Genomic DNA, 19717 nt, shown 5'->3' with positions numbered 1-19717 from the left:
AGACCGCTTTTCACACACAACACAATTCCAGACAATTTTCCTAGGCACAAAATGAAATGGCCAGTTTCAAGCGGCCCTAAACTCAAACGACTTGAGTGTAACGGGTACGTCATCTGGACGGGACAATACGTTTCCTTGGAGATCCTTCTGTGTACGCCTCAGCCTACGCCAAGCAAAGATGTTGACGGCGATAACCAATATGGCCGTCACGCTGAACACGGCCAGCAGAACGTAGTAACGAAGATTTTCTCCACCTGCATAAGTCGGTGACGCGTGGTTCATCTCAGCCAGTTGCGTCAAACGATGAGCCACCTGCGCGTTGTATGGGAGAGGTAGTGATGGGATAATTGTAGACGCCCAAGTATAGTTCGCAAAATATGCCTTCTCCCGTATTATCATGTTGACCCCTCTGACGGTGTAGTTTGTAGGTGTCCCTGTACAACCATCAGCTGCTACAAAGATTGGGGAATGGGCGGTGGTCTCGTCCGGGCATACGACGTAGAAACCGTCTTTGTCGTATCGGATCCAGGAGCCATTATTCATTCTGTAATTGAATTTATTACTGTAAAAGGGATAAAGTTTCCTCAGACAACCTTCGCGTGTATGAGAGAGAGAGCTGTTTAGTACTATGCCTAACTCACATGAATCCGTTGATATAGGATAGAATTCAAAAGAGTCAGCTGTACAAATTTTATTATTCATGGCTTCTGAACAGTGAGTGAGTTTATCTAAGTCTTTAATGACTGTAAATGATTTCCTATCAGAAGAAATCAGAACATGCCCCGTCAAATTGGATGTATCAAGTTTTCCTGTTGTCTCAGGTTTATTAACTCTGATGTTTCGACAAGTCATTGTTATACCAGTGTAGGAACGGTGGCATCCATTCTCGTCTACAAAATACTGTGCCCCAGCAATGGATACCACCATTCTTACATCCATCTGCATGAAGAGGCAGTGTACCAACACTGCATGAGGGAACATGGCACCCCTAACACCAACAGATCATAAAGAATACCAGCGACATTGACCACTACCACCTCTGCTGTAAGAAGGCCGTCACCATCCTACAGTGGAAACCCACGCTAAATGTTACCCAGGAAACTCTCCTCCTGCTAACCACCATCAGGAATTCAATGAGGTGTGCCCCTGAGACAATGATACAGCTGCCCTCCTCCTTGAGCCGTGACCACAGCTCCCTGCGCAAACCAATCAGTGCCTGCATCAGTCAGCCAGACCAGCAGTCAAGAGGAGAGCACCCTGAATATGACTGACCAATCAAAAATTGATCCCCTTCTTTGTAAAGCCTTTTTCAGGTATAAATATTCCTTGTGTGCACCCCTGGTGCCATTCACCTCCTCTCAATGGTACCAAAGCAGCAGAATAAAAAATGTACTTTGGACAGCTGCTTCATAATCTACCTGCTGAAATGAAGAAACTTATGCACCAAACCGGGAAGGTAAAATATAACACCAGTACACAGAGGTCTTCGAAATGAGGGAGCTCTCCTAACTGGCTGTAAGCAGAACAACTCATCTGGGAGAGTATGGCCGAATGCCGGAGCTAATTGGTTGGCATCGGGTCCCAGGAGTAATGCTCAAAGGGCATGCTACCTGAAGTAGCGGCTGGTTGAAGGGCTATCCCAAGGATGCACCTTGATGTTCTCCTGGCAGTGGTTGAGAGAAAGGTCTCCTGGGTCATGTCCAGCGACAGTTTTCATCGGAGGATGGAGAGGGCTTCCACCTATCAGAGGCGGTGATGGGCGATAACTCTGTCCATCCTACAACAGAAACTGTCGATGGACGTGACCCAACCTCCACCATGAGAAGAGTAATGTGGCTGTCCCAGGGATGAGCCTTGCTGTTCTCACGGAGGTGGTTGGGCACTTGAGAGAAGAAGAGTCTCCTGGGTCACGTTTCAATGGGATGAAAGTGAGGCCATCCACCTATCAGAGGGAGCAATGGCTAATGTCTCCATCCAAGATCTCTGTGTTCCTGACAATCTGCTGTGCCCCCAGCAGTGTCCCCAGCAGGCATCGCAGATCATCAGGAACACAGAGATTCCAGGCAGAGGCATCGACTACCTCCAACGTGACCCAGGAGAATCTTCTCCCAACCACTACCATGAGAAAGCTGCTATAAATAGCTGACTGCTACTTATGGCAGTGGGCCCTAAAAGTAGGATGACCGAGACCTGGCACCAGCCGAACGGCTCTTGCGGCGCTCGGCCAGACTCTCCCGGTTCATGTCCAGTGACAGTTTCCGTTGGAGGATGGGGAGAGCCTCCACCTATTGGAGCTGGTGATGGCCAGTGTCTCTACCCAGGATCTGTGTTCCTGACAATCCGGAGCACTCCCACCAGGCACCACAGATCACCAGGAACACATAAATCACAGACGGAGGCAGCAATCACCTATGCTAGGAGCAGAACAACTTATCCAGGAGAGTCTGGCTAAGCACCGAACTAACCGATCAGCTATTGCCAATTCTCAGGAATCCTCCTCGTAGGGCGGCTGAAGGGCTAACACAGGGAATTGCCTTGCTGATCTTCTGGTGTTGGTTGGGAGAAGAAGGGTTCCTGGGTCATGTCCAGTGACGATTTCCATTGGAGGATGGGAAGAGGCTCCTCCTATTGGAGGTGTAGGTGATCGTTGCCTCTGTCTGAGATCTCTGTGTTCCTGGCAATCAGTGAGGCCTGGTGTGGGTACCGCAGATTGTCAGGAACACAGAGATCCTGGGCAGAGACATCTGCCATCGCCTCCTCTGACAGGTGAGGGCCCTCCCATCCTCCAACGGAAACTGTCACTGGACATGAACCAGGAGACCCAGAGGGATATGAACTCTAGCCTGGTTTGGAAACTATGGAATTGGCTCACTTCCTTCCACCTCTCTATTCCCAACACAACAAGCTGACAAGATGGCTGAGCTCTCCCTACTGGCTGGGAGCAGAACAACTTATCAAGGAGAATCTGGCCGAGCACTGAAGGAGTTGATCAGCTGGTGCCAGGTCTCAGGAATCCTCCTCATAGGGCGGCTGAAGTGCTAACACAGGGAATTGCCTTGCTGATCTACTGTTGGTGGTTATTAGAAAAAGGCCTCCTGGGTCATTTCCAGTGACGATTTCCATCAGAGGATGGTAAGGGCATCCACCTATCAAAGGCGGCGATGGCCGATGTCTCTGCCCAGGATCTCTGTGTTCCTGACAATCTGCAGTACCCCCACCAGGCGCTGCAGATTGCCAGGAACACAGAGATCTCAGACGGAGGCAACGATCACCTACGCCTCCAATAGAAGGAGCCTCTCCCCATCCTCCGATGGAAATCGTCACTGGACATGACCCAGGTGCCCTTCTTCTCCCAACCAAAACCAGGAGATCAGCAAGGGAATTCCCTGTGTTAGCACTTCAGCCGCCCTACAGGGAGGATTCCTGAGACCTGGCACCAGCTGATCGGCTCCTTCGGTGCTCGGTCAGACTCTCCTGGATAAGTCGTTCTGCTCCCAGCCAGAAGGGAGATCTTGCCTATCTTGTCAGCTTGTTGTGCTGGGAAAAGAGAGGTGGAAGGAAGTGAGTCAGTTCTATAGTTTCCAAACCAGGCTAGAGCTCAAATCCCTCTGGAGACAATATATATGTATGTATATGTGTGTATGTGTGAGTGCATGTATGTGTGTGTATATACACACATGGGGGATATGATATGTGTGTATATATGTGTATAGGTGTTGTGTGTGTACGTATATATATACACACTGGGGGTATGTGTACATATATGCGTGTGTGTGTGTTTTGTGTGTACATATGTATACACACTGGGGTGTGTGCACATATATGTGTGTTGTGTGTGTACATATATATACACACTGGGGGTGTGTGTGTATATATGTATGTGTGTGTGGTGATGTGTAATATACATACATATACATATTACTCCAGAGGTAATGCTCTGTATAATTTTACTCTCTTGTTCTGGCTCTGTTCAAGGAAACCTATACATCTACATCCTTGATCTCCCTCTCTTCTGGTCCTTTGGCGCCACTCTGCTTCCCATCACCTGAATGACTGACAGACTCCCAGGGCTGACAGAATTTTTAAAGTCTCCACAGCTGGTCTTGCATCTCATCCTCAGCAACCAGCTGTTGAAGACGAGCTTCCTTTTTCATCCTCTACTTGTCCCTGCTCCTCGTTGAGAATTTCCAACGGGATTCCAAGTTCCTTCAGCAATCTGTTCATCTGCTGAACTTCTTCGCGTAGACAAAAGACCTCTACTTCCATCTCGATTATCTTCTTGCCTATGCGCTCGTTCATTTCCCTGAAGCAAGATTCCACGTACTCCAAGTGCTGGGCCCGATCTTGTTCCATCAGGTTCTCAATCCGTTCAACTTCCTTCTGCTTCGTTTGTAGTTCCTCTTCTTGTCTCAGATTTTGACACGAAAGCTCCTCAATCTCCCGCTGCTTCTTCTTCAACTCCTTTAGGAGCTCTCCAATCTCGTGTTGTTCCTTCTCCCCAAGTTCCTCCTCGAGAGGATCTGCTTTGTCTTCTTCCCCAGTGATCTGACCACAGTTGGTGAGCTTCTCGTATTGAATACACCTGTCCAATTCCCTATCTTTGTCTTCCAATTTCTTTTTAAGTTCATTAATTTCTTTTTGTTTTTCATTTACTACTTTCTCATTCCTTTCATTTAGACTCAAAATTCTATCGAAAAGTAATATCTTGTCTTTTAATTCTTCCTTAAAATCATTCATTTCCTTCTCCTTTTGAATATACATGTCCATTTCTTTCTCTCGGTCTTCCACGTCCTTTCGAAGTTTATCAATTTCTTTTTGTTTTTCAATTACTTTTTCAATTAAAGTTTTTTCATTTCTTTCATTTTGGCTTACAAGTTCATCAAAAGCCAATTGCTTTTCTTCTAATTCCCTCTTGAGACATTCAACTTCCTTCTCACAAAAAACAAGCTTGTATATATCACTATCTCTGTCTTCTATCTCTCTTCGAAGCTCACAGATTTCTCGTTGTTTTTCAACTATTATTTTCTCAAATTGCTCTTTGATTTCATTGCAGTTGACAGATTCTTTCGCTTTCGCCTCTAGTTCCTTACGAAGTTCATCCAGTTCCATTTGCTTGTTGGTATCTTGCACCAAGAGCCCCTCTATCTGCTCATTTTTTCCAGTCAGTTCTTTCTGTAGCTCTTGGATCATCCTCTCATATTCCAATAACTTTTCATGTTTCGAGGCGTTTTGCCTTTTCAGTTCAGCAATATCCTTCTTATTTTGCAAAAGATCGTTTTCCTTTGCAACCTGACTTTCTCTCAGTCCTAGACTTTCCTTCTGACGATTGGCCAAAGCCTGCTGGTCCTCTAGTGCCTTCCTCTGCAGGCTCTGGTTCTCTAGGCAGATAGCCTCCATCTTGGCCTCTACTTCCAGAACTCTAGCATCTGCCTCCTCGACCATGTCCAAAAGGTCTTGGACCTGCAAGACTGCATTTTCCACCTCGTTGGTCGACAAGAGCTCGCCACACTCCTTCCTGACTCGTTCCAGAAGAATTTCCTTTAGGTTGTCGTTCCTCCTCTGGGCGGCATCCAATTCTCGGCGCAAACCAGCCACTTCGTTGTCCAGAGTTTCCATCCTTGGTTGGTTCCTTGCCTATCTTCCTGCCACAAATTGCGTACAGCAAATAAAGGAAGAGCGCAAATGGTTATAAACGATAATGTCAAAGCTCCACTCAGGAACTGAGCCATACCACCTTTCAACACAATACTAATAACAGCAACAGGCATTGTTATATGTTATACGTTATACTTCACACTGTCACTTAGGTTAGTTTTTGAAAATGACACTTGCTCCAGAATGCATAAGGAGATTCCATTCCCTGGAGACGTCTGCACTGGATCTAGGAGTCGTGGGGCTTCGAGAAGACATGTTAATCCAATGGGGGTTTCTCCAGAGGCCTTCGGGAGCTGAAGAGGGCTTCGCAGGACCCAGGAATCTCCAAGACTTCAAGAAGACGTGATAATCGTTTAGGAACTGAAGAAGGCTCCGCAGGAACCAGAGGTCTCCAACACTTCGCACAGAGTCGTCACTGGCGCCACAGACGGAAGAAACTGCACAGCCGCCCTAGTCAATCTTTTACAGTCTCATGCACCAGAAAAGATGAAAAAATGAGATGAGCGAAGGAAAAATTAATTCTGAATCTAAACTTACTCCAGAGACACTCAATATTTCACTCTATAAAGTCTCAAAGATTTAATATTGCACGAAAGAAAAATTGGAGATGTATTTGCCATCTTGATGCTTTTCTCAGTGAATAGTTGTGGGGGGACGGGAGGCGAGGGTTCATCGTAGGGGGTCCAATGACATTGTTGATAAACGGAAGGGGTGTTCATGGAAAGGAAGAATTATGGTAGGGGAGGAAATGTTTGGTACTAAGGGCGAATCCATACATTACACAAGTAAATGTATACATACATTTATGCACAGATATATGGAAGCACTTAGGTAAACATACATAAATATATTTACGCACACATGCACACACACACACACATATATATATATATATAATAATATATATATATATATATATATTATATATATATATATATATATATATAGATAATATATATAAATATATCATATATATATCTACTATACATAACATATGTAGTATATATTATTTAATTCTTTGTATTAGTTACTGTTTATAATTTCCTATACAATTGTTTGTTTGTTTGTTGTTAGTGACATTCAGATAGACAGCCTACTAGACAGAGAGATGTACTTGTGTAAGTGATAGAGACAGACATGAAAATATATTCTGAAAAAATAATGCCATTTAAAGTTTAAGATAAACTTTTAGGACACATTGGTTAAATATATTGGTCGAATATATTTTGGGTTGCCTTTTTCTAATTCTGAACTTTTAAAAGGAGAGGAATTTCATTTCTACGTCTCACAATTTGTTTGTTTGCTTGTTTGTTGCCGTTTTTACTGTATTATTATTAATAATATTAACAATAACAATGATAATGATAATAATAATTTGACAGAATTCAGCGAATTAATCTCTCTCTCTCTCTCTTTATATATATATATATTCTAGATATTATAATTATATAATATATATAATATATATAGATATATAATATGATTAATTTCGCCAGAAATTTCTAGGCCATTCTATTCAAAAAGAATTTGTTTATCATAATAAATAAGAGTTACTACTATTATATTAGTACATTATCATAATTACTCTCTCTCTCTCTCTCTCTCTCTCTTTCCTCTCTCTCTCTCTCTCTCCTTTGTGATACTTTCTAGGAAAAGTATTTCGAATTGTTGTTTGTTAATAATTATATTAATAAAATTCAATATACTTGTACGATCTTCCAGTGGTATTATCTATAATAATAATAATATTAATAATATTCATAATCATGATAATATTTGATCTTATTAGCACCTATCCTGCAAATATTTTCCCAATGCATGGCACGAAAAATAACAATTAAAAAAAAAATTTAACTTTTCCAATGATATTCTGTATCCTACTGCAAGCGTCTATTTTCACCAACAGGTCTGATTCCAAATGAGTTTTCCAAACAGTAGAGAGAAAAACAGTCCGCTGTGTATGACACCGCAGAAAAAAAAAACTAGTGAGGCTAGAGGGCTGCAATTTAATGATTATCCACATTCCAATCAGCAAATCAAATTGCAGCCTTCTAGCCACAGTCGTTTTTATTATTATTATTATTATTATTATTATTATTATTATTTGTTTAAGCAGCCAATCGGCTGCTTAATGCAGATAAAATCTGTTAAAATGATCACATTAAATAAATATGCATAAAAATTGATATATAATATATATATATATATATTTATAAATATATAGTATAACATATATATATATATATATATATTTATATAATATTATATATATATATATATATATATATATATGTTTAGTATATATATATATTTATACATACATATATTTTTTAATATATCTCTATTTAATAAAATTATTTATATATTGGGTTAATAGATCTGTAGCTGTTAAGAATTTTAAAAATCTTGCAAATATTTGAGTCGTCATCTCCTAGAATGTTCCCTGCATTCCAGGAGATGATCCAAAGTATTTAAGTCTAATATGTTAATACTTAGAACATTCAATTAAAATGTGTTTTCACAGTTACTCTGGTTTTTACAGGGTATCACATTCTGGAGGTGGCGATTAGACATAAGAAAGCCATGAGTCAACCTTGTGTGCCCATTACGCAGCCTGCACAAAGCGACCTCATGGTTTCTCTGCTTCTGTAAAGAATTTTTAAAGGGAATAGTAGTGGCCTTTACCACTCTAAGTTTGTTATTTTCAAGTGATAACCATTCGTCTTCCCAGATTTTGTCTAAAATAAATTTAAAATAATTTTTAGAGTCTTTATAATATGTTTTGTACATTTTACTTCTATCATTTAATGCTGCTTCCTTTGCATTTTTATCAGCAATTTCATTGCCATCAATTCCAACATGACCTGGTGTCCAGCACAAGGATATCTTGATATTTCGAAGGCTTAAAAAATGAATATTTTCTTGTATTGCTCTAATAGCAGGGTGATGATGATTAAAAGAATCTATTTCTTGAATAGCACTTTTTGAATCACTATATATAGTGTAATGTTTGCTGGGAGTTCTAGGGATTTTATATAGAGCCAATGAAATTCCTGCCAATTCAACGGAATATATGGAGCTATAAATAGGCATTCTTCCATGATAGTATTTTTCGTCTGTAATAACTGCGACCCCCACAGCAGCATCAGTTTTTGAGCCATCTGTATAAATGGAGATAGTATTTGCATGGATTTCTTGGTGTTCCAAAAAGATTTGTTTGACAGCGTAACTTGAAATTTCATCTTTTTTTAAATCGATTAACTCATGGCATACATGAGGCTTATTCCATTCCCAAAAAGGTGTTGAATTTGGTAAATGGTTCAGGAATTTTAATGGTGGAATATTATATTTCTCTATGTATATTTTCAGTCATATAACAAATGGATAAAATGATCGTGGTCCAATTCTTTTTGGAATGATGGTACCTATTATTTATAATTCTACTCAGTTTTGATTGGTATCTTAACGTCCGCGAATAGAAGTTTAAACTATATTCGACCCTTCTTTGATCAAGTGAACACAGACCTGTTTCACTATACAGAGAAATAACAGGTGTAGATTTAAATGCACCCGTAGCATATCTCAAACCTGCATTGTGTAAAGGATCTAATTTTCCCAATGTGCTGGAAGATGCAGAAGCATATAGATGCGACCCGTAATCAATTTTACTCAGTATCAAAGTCTTGTGTAAATAGAGTAATGTACTTCTATCTGAGCCCCACTTGGTATGTGACAATTTCTTCAATAGATGAAGCACTTTACTACAGCTTTCACGTAGGTAATTAATGTGAAATTTCCAAGTCATTCGTTGGTCAAAATGCAACCCAAGAAATTTGGTATGAGTAACAAAATTAATTGGTTTATCATACAGTAGCAATTTCATTTTTGGTACATTTTTCTTATTTGTAAAAGTAATGGCTACAGTTTTACTAGCCGATATAGTCAATCCATGTGCAGTAGTCCACGATACGATAAGATCAAGAGATTTTTGTAGTATGATTTGTCCTGTATAGATATCAGAGTGAATGATCCAAATGGCAAAATCATCTACATATAATGAACACTGTACACCAGTTGGCAGTTGTTTTGTAATATCATTAATAGCCATGATAAAAAGGGTGGTGCTCAAAAACACTACCTTGTGGAACTCCTTCATATTGTGGATACTCTTTAGATAAAACACCATTTATCTTAACTTTAAAAGTTCTTTCCTTTAAAAATTGTACTATGTTTAAGGGTAAAAATCCTCTCAGTCCAGAATAATGCATTTCTTTTAAAATCTGATGATTCCATGTCTTGTCATAGGCCTTCTCCATATCAAAGAAGATGGCTGTGGCATAGCTGTTTGAAGCAAATGCTTTCCCAATATCGGTGTCAAGTAAAGTTAAAGGATCTAGGGTAGATCTTAGTTTCCTATATCCATATTGTGAAACGGAAAAGTATCCTGTTTTTTCAAGATACCAGATTAATCTGTTGTTAATCATTTTCTCAAACAATTTACATAAACAGCTTGTTAATGCTACTGGTCTGTAGCTATCTGTGTCATAAGGATCTTTGCCTGGCTTCAAGAATGGAAGGTCCAGTGCTTTCCGCCGATCTTGTGGGAAATATATTTCAATCCATATTTTGTTATATAGCTTTAATAAATATTGTAAACTGTTTGGGTGAAGGTGTTTCAACATTTCAAATGTGATCATATCTTCACCAGGGGCTGTATTGGAGCATGTTGACAATGCCGATAAAAGTTCATCCATGGTAAAGCAATCATTGTATGAATAATATTGATTAGTCTGAAAATTAATTGGAATTTTTTCTTCTTTTTCTTTAATTGTGCGAAAAGATTTTATTGATGAACCTTTGGAAATATTACTTAAATGTTCTGCTAGGCAAGCTGCTACCTCTTTAGGATCATATATAAGTTTGCTATACAATTTTTCAAACTGGGCTTGATCGAATGTGCTTTCCTAGTATTTTATGCACTTTTTTCCAGATCTTACTTAGGGGTGTATCTTTGCACACCGATTTTAGGTAGTTACACCAAGATTTTCTTTGTGCTTCATTAAATGTTCGTTTTGCTACAGCACACGACCTTTTATAATCTATGTAATCAGAATCGTTTCTCGACTTCTTAAATTTTCTTTGGGCTTTACTACTACGGGCCTTCTTTGCTTTTTTACACTCCTCATTCCACCAAAGAACTGGACATTTAATCTTTACTTGTGCTACAAATGGTATAGATGACTCGGCAGCATCAATTACCAGAACTAAAAACATAACCAGAATAGTTTCTATGTCCAAATTATTATCCCATAATGGAACATTCTTCGTGCATTCACTAAAATCTTCCCAATTGGCTTTATTAACATTAAATTTGTTAATTGATATCTCTCCAGTGAAATTTAGAATACTAATCAAAACAAGAAAATGATCGCTTACCACATCAAATATCATAATGGTTCCAAAAATATTTGTCTGCTAGATCTTGTGAGCACAAGGACAAATCTATGTGAGAGTAACTTTTTGTTCGTTGGTCAAAATGAGTTGGTTTGTCTTTATCAAATATATGGAGTTGATTATCTATAATAAAATCAAGTATGATGTTGCCTCTGGAGTTTGATTTTACATCATGCCATGATAAATGTCTTGCGTTGAAATCTCCTAGAAGTAGCATTGGTTGGGGAAGCTCCTTGACCAAGTCATTCAACTTTTCTAAATCTATATTATTATTTGGACTTAGATATACCGAGCAAATCGTTATAATTTCCTCTAGTTGTATCTGAACTGCTAAGACATTTATTTCAGATGAAAGATTATATATTGTGAAAGGTACATCTTTTCTAATGAGAATCATATTGCCTTGCTGATTAGCAGAGTGGGGTTGATAACATGTGTAAAATTTATTTGTAAAACTGGAGGAAATAGGTAAAAATGTTTCATTGAGGCAGATACAAATTGGGCTATATTCATCAATTAATTTAAGTAACTCTAACTTGTTTTTGTTAATGCTTCGAATGTTCCATTGCAATATGAATGAGGGAGTGTCATTATTTGTAGAAGTGAATTTTACTTATTTTCGTCGGTCTTACGACCCTGAGCTGAAAGAACTGGGTCCACTTTAGTTTTTGAATTGGAACTTTTGATAATATTTTTGTTGCTGTACATAGGAATTTTGCTTCTAGCACCTTTTCTATAATCTGGTGGCATAGCATAGTCTCGTACTAGTGACTTATATTGTTTGATGTTTGGTTTTCTTGTAGGTTCCTTAGACTTCTGTAAAGCTATTTCGGAGGAGTAATTTTCTGAAGGGTCTTTACTATCGGTGGTATAAACAATGGTTTCTTCTGGGCTGGTAGTTTTCAAACATTTACTATTTGGACTATGAAGATTTTTTCTCGTTCTTAGGTGAGGATGCTTCACCGTGTGTTCTAGGTCTCTTTCCTATCTCTGCTGGTCCATCTAGTTCTCTTAATATTTCCTCAATTTCTTCAGTATTTTGTAGTGTATTTTTGTTACGGATTACCCTTGGAGATATATTTTCTTTTCTTTTTGCATTTGATAACAGAGATATCCTCTCTCTGTTCGTCAAGACGATCATCTACTGCAAGGCTGGTCAGTGCTTTGAACTTATTACTTATCTCGATAGTATTTTTTTTTATCTGATTTTTCTACAGTTATTTGATTTCTGGTGTTAGAAGATTGGGTAGCTTGTGAAATATCGCTGGATATGATTTTGTTTTGGTGTTTGAGCGTATCTGCAAATGTTTAGCCTCCTTAACTGTTATGCCAAATTTTCTTGATCTGGTAAGGGCTTCTTGGAAATATCTGAAATATACACATTCCCTTACATAAGCATGGTGCGAACCATTACAGTTATAGCATTTTTTAGGGTTGGAGCATTCGTCGAGCCACATTTAAAGCATCTAGGCGAGCCCAAAGACTTGCATCGTTTTGCTGTATGTTCAAATTTCAAGCAAATCTTGCATTGCATAGGTTTTGGATGTTCTTCTTTAATTGCTATTCTTTTGTTTCCTATTTTCATATGTGTTGGAATTGTTTGCTGTGAAAAGATGATTTTAGCTATTTTTAGACTTCTTCCAGTTTTAGCACTTTTTCTCTCATAAACAATAACTGATTTAACATTATGTTTTTGATCTTCCAGGACTTCTTTTAATGTTTCACACACAGATTCATTGGTGCATTTTCAATTCTAAGCTTATCGAGCAACATGGTTCCAATTCTGGTGTTATAATGGGCCTCGTCAGAAGCATTTACATGGTGAATTCCAAGTTTTGTAATTTCTAGTAATTTTTTCGATTCTTCTTCAGATTTAGCCTTTACGATGATTTTGTTTTTTTCGACTGAGAATCGGGGATTGTCACAGCCAAGAATTTTCTTCAGTGAACGGTATATAACCAAGTCACTTAGAGGGGTTACTTCTTCGTTTATTTTGAGTGTGATATACTGAGACCACACTGGAGGGGAACTATATCTTTCATGGTTATTCTTTTAAATGTTCTTCTCTTTTGAGACAGTGTGTTTGGTACGTATGGCTCTAAAGTAGCCAAACTAGAGCTTTGGAGGGATTCCACGGACAAGTCCTTTGAAGAAAGCATAGGGTCGTCAACAGAAATAGGGGGGGTTGCCATATAACGTGAAAAACTTTGTTCATCCAGATATTCCCCATACCCACCATGGAGTCACACTTAGAGGACGGGTCATCCCTTTTAATTAGGGTCGTCCTAGGGGTAATTACCAGATATACACCCTATCTCCAGTGCTAAGGCGTCACGATGTCCGTCGAGATCAGACCCGGCACTGAGGATAGGGTTTGACATGAAACTTTCCCCTCGCTCGACCACGTCAGGTACTCGAGTTCTACGGGAGAGGTGGCATGCCGTCCACCCTCACCCTCCTTCAAATCCCAGGAGTAATTCCAAATCCTGTCCAAAACCAAGCCAAAAGTCATCAACATAAAATCCATATCTTATAGGGGGGGAGGAAGCAGAAAGATGAAAATTTTTTAGTATAAGGAAAAGGGCTGACTTATTTAGTTGGATCAACAGCTGGGCACCAAGGTCCAGCGAGAAAGCAGTTCCCACCGGGCATCAGAACCCAGCTGCTGAACCCTAAGCCCCCCATCCTCGGCAAGGCTTCAGCATCTGGGGGGCCACAGTCGTTTTGATATTATTGAAGGTTAGATTTGGGCCACTAAGACCAGCCGAGAGTTTTAGGGGTCGCTACTCATACAGCATTATATACAGAGACCACCGAAAGATAGTTCTATTTGTCAAAGAAACTTCGGAGCGTTTTTGACACTTGTTGCTTTCTATCTCAGCTGCACATGCATTCTTTAAAGGAGAGTTGGCTCAACAGTCCCTTTAGGCATTGAAGTTTTGGGATTGAGAGAGATTATTCTTCTCAAGTAAGTTTTTTTTTTCTTCTTTTTGCGAAGGTTCTGCTACTAAATTTGCAATACCTTGGTCTTAATTATTGCATATACTTTCAAATCTCTCTCTCTCTCTCTCTCTCTCAGGTTATTAAAAGGCGTTTGTGGCTTAATATTTGTAAATATACAGAAATAAAAAACAATACGGTGTATGTTTATATATATATATATATATATATATATATATATATATATATATATACAGATATATAATATGTGTGTGCGTTTGTGTTTGTACGTATTGCGTATATAAACAGTTAATTACATGAAGCTAACATCAACACACACATACGCGCCCTCACACACACACACACACACACACACATAATATATATATATATATATATATATATATATATATATATATATATATATATATATATATACATACATACATATATGTCATATAAGAGGAAGCTCATCTCGTCTGGGGAGCTAGGCAGAAGATAGTACTAATGTGTAGGCTGATCCCAGTCAACTTGGAGTAAGTGGGAAGAAAGAGACTGGGAGGGAAAGAAGCAATGGAAGGGGGGAGGGGGGGGGGAGAGTGGCACGGACTTTCACTGGATGCCTAGAAGAATCATTATTCCGCTTTAACACCGATTTGACGAACATGGGGATGAAAAAAAAAGAATGATGATGAACAAGATAAGATAACAACGTGGATAAAGTGTATTAGTTTCGTTTGCAGAGAAGTTAAAGATCACATCAGTTTTAAATATATAAGTAGTTCAGTCAGGGGCCAATAAACGAAGAGAGAGAGAGAGAGAGAGAGAGAGAGAGAGAGAGAGAGAGAGAGAGAGAGAGAGAGAGAGAGAGAGAGAGAGAGAGCGCATTTACGGCAGTGGCTATCATTCATAGGGGTGCTATTTATTACATAATTCTCTTTTAATTCTTTGATATTAACTGCATAAATACACACATACACACTCTCTCTCCCACTGAGGAAGGCCGCAGAACCGCTACCGAAAGCTACTATTTTGAATTTTATTCATTGGCATGAATGTGGTTATCATTTTTTTCCCATGTACTACAACTCGCCAGTGAGTTGATTATTCTGCATTAAATATCATCAGTATCGTCACTAATCTGATCACTATCACTAATAGTACATATTGATTATTAAGCTTCGACGAATTTCAAAACATTTTCAAAACACACCTTCTCCCTCCAAGTTCCAGAGGTGTTCTTAGAGTATTTGGCATCCGGGGCGGGTTATTCCAGGCAAATATTCCTTTGTCCCCCGCCTCCCCACACCAGCCCAATAACTTGAGAATTTTGATAAGGAATGAATATATAGCTTTTTTCGGTTGATATCTTGTAATACTTAAACATCTATGACGTCATCTACACTCGTGATCGCCACCCATACCGCAGAGAATTGGGAACAGTGTCTGCCTGTCGTGTGGACGGGGCTTAAGGTTCCGAATTTTCCTGGTTCTGAAGTTACCTCAAAGTTTGGCGGGCAAAGCTCTACCCTGTGGATGAGACTTTCCACAGAATGAAGCATAGAGCTTTGATCATTCAGCGCTGCAAAGGAAATTTAAAGTAGACAGATCTTAAAGGTGTATAGACTGATTGATTCAGAGACTTTTGGCATACATACCAAGCACTGGAGCAACTAAGGCCATTCAGCGCTTAAATGGAAATAGTGTAAAGGTCTGAAAGGTGTAACAGAAGGAAAACCTTACAGTCGCGCTATGAATAAATTGTTACAAGAGGGTGGACAGTAAGATGGAAGAAAGAAAATATGGAGGTACAATAAAAGGAATACACGGGGTTGCAGCCAAGTGCCTATGGGTCACTGCAATGAACCTTAAATAATACCTACACTGTACTACACGAGGTGCACCAACGGCACTAGTAGCCACCTACGGGATAGTTTTGAAAGGCATAACGAGAAAAATCTCACAGTTGCACCAAGAAATAACGATTAGGAGAGGGGGAATAGCAAGATGGAAAAAGATATTAATGGAAGTACAGTAAAAGGAATGAAAGGGGTTGCAGCTAGGGGCCAAAGGAACGCTGCAAAGAACCTTGTAATGCCTACAGTGCGACCAGTGGGGTGGACTGAAGGCACTAACCCTGCCTTATGGGGTTTATCTATCACAGTCAACATTCCTTTAACTGTTATCATCTGCAGTGCTTCATTTAGCACTTAATAACATAGTCACAGACAATGGCATACAGTTATACATACTGTAATCTAATACCAGCCAATGGCATACAACTATGTACTGCACAAGAATATCTTATGGTATAAACTTTATAACCATTTATAGGGTAAATGAAACATGAATTAAAGTATCATCATCTTTAAATGATCCAACAGTCATTCTTTGCAAAATAACATTTCAAAGCACAGTAAAATCTTTAACTTGATTATAATATTCCAGGAAGTATAAAGGTGATTTGGCACATTAGAAAATTAAATCCCACTTCGAAAATATCAAATTCACTTTATCCTATATAAATTGAACACTAATAAAAGATCAACCATTAAAAATAAAGAATATTTCTATTTGAAAGATCACTACATATGCACTGAGGACACAAAAATACACTTTGATCTCATGAAAGAGGTATTGGAATACTGGTCACTTTAGACTATGAAAGATAAGGCTCATAATAGGCCTCTCAGAAAATATGATATGAGCAGGAAGGTATCAACCATTCAAATTTTCAATATTATAAAAACAAAGGTTATTAAAAAATTGTTAAGGCACCTCATACTGACAAAACTTTAGAAGAACATAATGAGAAAACAAAAGACAAGAGGAATAGTATTACCTAATATGTGTTCTATACCACAATTATCTGGGTTATAAAACAATTGACATAACTATATTTTATTCATTATCCTATAAAACAAACCAATGCCAAAAGCCTAGTATTTATCTGAAAGTGTAAAATTAATATAAACATGGTATGTTTTCTCTGACTAACTAAACTTGTGCATAAAACCATGTAACCTACGAGCGCAATAAATGGCTTTCGTACTACTATATACCATACTCTTTCCACTTCATATCCCGAATGTGTTTTAGCACATGTCTGTCACTATATTTGGTTTGTAATCAGGTTCAACAGCTGCTTTTAAAGAGTCGGCATATAACTCCAGTCGCTGAGTCATCTGTTAATGAAAAAAAAATATTACTAAATGTGCATCATGATATCAATAAAGTATGTATTAAGTACTCTGTATATTACGTATCCGTAAGTGTTAATCAATATGAACATTACATAAAATTTTATTAAAAACATTCTGTGCTATAGCAGGAGGGCAATTGAATGTACCCATTTGACCACATTGTACTTGTAGCCATCCCTGTCCCTGTTTTCACCATTTCCTTTATACCTTTAGCCCCTCCAAGTGTAGCAATGAGACAGGTGATGTGAATGTACAGGCCTGTAATAGTCAGCAGAAGAACTGCATTGAATTACAACCATACTTCTCATATACAGTACTCATAACATTTTTGCTGACAATGCCCATTTCTACTTCTCTTTGTATTGCTTTAAAGTAAAATTTATTAAATGTAAGAATAAACTGTATATATTGCACAACTCTATTCCTCTCCCTTTTAGGTAGTTTTCTCCAGTCCTTATGTTCTAACTTTGCTCATTCACATTCTTAAAACTAACATATCAATAAGCCCCATTTGTTTCATGACAAACCCATCCATCATGCAGCATCTTTATAAGAATGATGGGTTCATATGAAAACATTAACTTCATGTTATAGTAAAACTTCATTTGCTTCATCACAAGCCCATCAATCATGCATGAGCGCAAGACAATTAATAGTTTTATGTGTACAAAAGCTTTATGTAAACAAGTTTCTTTAGCATTAGGGTATTTTTTATTTGACAAGTTTTTCTTTTTTATCTTAAAAAAAATGATTTACCCAATGTGATTTCCTTGATCTGCCTGCCTTTAACCACTTATCATTCTCATTCTAAAAACTGAACTGAAAGGACAAAGCTAGCAAATCAGCACACATCAAGACACTGAACTTGAGTATGTTATGGGATCCCATTCAAATAAAGTTCCCCATCAGAGGTGAGAAATTAAGAACAAAATGGCATGAAAACAAAAAACCTTACCCGGAAGCCCCATCGATCCTTAGCCTGTCGACAAAGGTTTAAATCTACTTCTGCTACCAGGAGCCCATCACGAGTCCGTGACAATCCCTGATGGAAAAAACTTTTAGCATCAAAATTATGTATAATTAAATATATACGTACACTTTTTATGATAAATATCTTGACCACATTATTACTGTACTTCAATTCTTGCAATAAAATGAAACTAACAAGGACTAAAACATTTTGCAGATATAAGATTTTGTAGTTAACATCTCAACCCAAAATTCTTTCATTTAATAATATGTACAGGCGGTCCCCGGTTATCGGCAATCCAGTTTTATGGTGATTGTCTAGAGCCATAAAATTGGCGATTTATGGCGCCATAACGGGCAGAGTTACGGCACCATAGCATACCTAACGGAGGCACCATAACCACCATAAATTGCTGAGTTTAGGTTAATGACCGTTTTTGCTTATCGGAATACCCCGGGAACAAAACCCCGGCTGATAACCAGGGACTGCCTGCACTATAATATAGTGTAACTTGTATACTACTACATTTCCTTTTAATAATTCAGTGATATATTTAATTGTTGATAAACCGTAATGGAATTTATAACTTCTCCATCATCATTATAACTGATGGTATTGTAAACCATTATAAAAATTTTCCATAGAAGTTAATGGAAACAAAGAAAAGCACAGAAATTTTGTAGCAATGTAAAAGTTCTGGAAACAATGATAAAAAAAAAAAAAAAAAAAAAAAAAAAAAAAAAAAAAAAAAAAAGTTATATTAGCTACAGAACCCTAACAATACTCAGATTAACATTAAAAATGAGTCTACTTAAAAAGATCTTTCCATAACACCAAAACAGCATGATGGTAAATATATCTATCCTAAATTTAATCATCTTAATGCATAGCTTTTACAAATTACTATAATAATATCAACTTTGGTTTTCTGTACCATCCATTCATGATATGATGTTATTATGATATAACAAAGTTTCATGTATACTTACCTGGCAGGTATATATATAGGTATATTCTCTGTTCGCACTGGCAGAATTTTCAAAACTCGCGGCAACCGCTAGATCACTGGTAGTTCAGGTGATTGCCACCCCGTTCCCGTGGCGCTGGTGCTCGGAATCATTCCCATTTTCGTCAGATTTTCTCTGAATGCCCTCTCCCTGAGGGGAGGTGGGTGGGAATTTAATTTAATTTATATACCTGCCAGGTAAGTATACATGAAACTTTGTTATATCATAACAACATCATTTTCATGTATGACACTTACCTGGCAGGTATATATATAGCTGATTGACACATTTGGAGGTGGGTCAAAGACAGCAACATTGTAAGAGTTTTAAAATTTAAAATAAATCCCAAATACTCTTAGATTCCTTACCTGCTAAGGTAGCTGACTTCATAAATCCTGCCTCTTAGCCTGCTAAACCTTAGTAGCTCCCAACTAGGATATGACCTAATAGTTGATGAAGCTAAATACAAGGGTCTGACAACTGGACGG

At 38.2% G+C, this 19717-nt stretch overlaps 2 protein-coding genes across 5 annotated transcripts in view; both read right to left on the bottom strand.

Moving 5' to 3' along the window:
• Positions 1-4116: 4116 nt before the first annotated feature.
• On the bottom strand, positions 4117-5616 carry LOC135198270 (interaptin-like). The gene has a single exon (XM_064225843.1). It carries the CDS (start codon positions 5614-5616, stop codon positions 4117-4119), a length of 1500 nt encoding a protein of 499 aa, XP_064081913.1.
• Positions 5617-16400: 10784 nt separating this feature from the next.
• Positions 16401-19717, bottom strand: part of LOC135201727 (beta-ureidopropionase-like) — a 35200-nt gene continuing 31883 nt past the window's right edge. For all 4 annotated transcript variants that reach the window (XM_064230945.1, XM_064230914.1, XM_064230935.1 and 1 more), the window contains 2 exons: positions 18208-18294; positions 16401-17234 (listed from right to left, as the gene is read on the bottom strand). In XM_064230945.1, coding sequence (XP_064087015.1) covers positions 17145-17234; positions 18208-18294 — 177 coding nt within the window. In that variant the 3' untranslated portion in view covers positions 16401-17144. The remainder of the gene's footprint in view (positions 17235-18207; positions 18295-19717) is intronic.

The sequence above is a fragment of the Macrobrachium nipponense genome, chromosome 23 (assembly GCF_015104395.2).
Source record: "Macrobrachium nipponense isolate FS-2020 chromosome 23, ASM1510439v2, whole genome shotgun sequence".
Taxonomy (NCBI): Eukaryota; Metazoa; Arthropoda; class Malacostraca; order Decapoda; family Palaemonidae; genus Macrobrachium; species Macrobrachium nipponense.
The sequence above is the reverse complement of the archived record's forward strand: the minus strand, read 5'-3'. Positions and strand labels throughout refer to the sequence as shown.

What these genes read in the sequence shown, in the direction of transcription:
- LOC135198270 (XM_064225843.1), bottom strand. Translation starts at nt 5,616, where the DNA reads ATGGAAACTCTGGACAACGAAGTGGCTGGTTTGCGCCGAGAATTGGAT.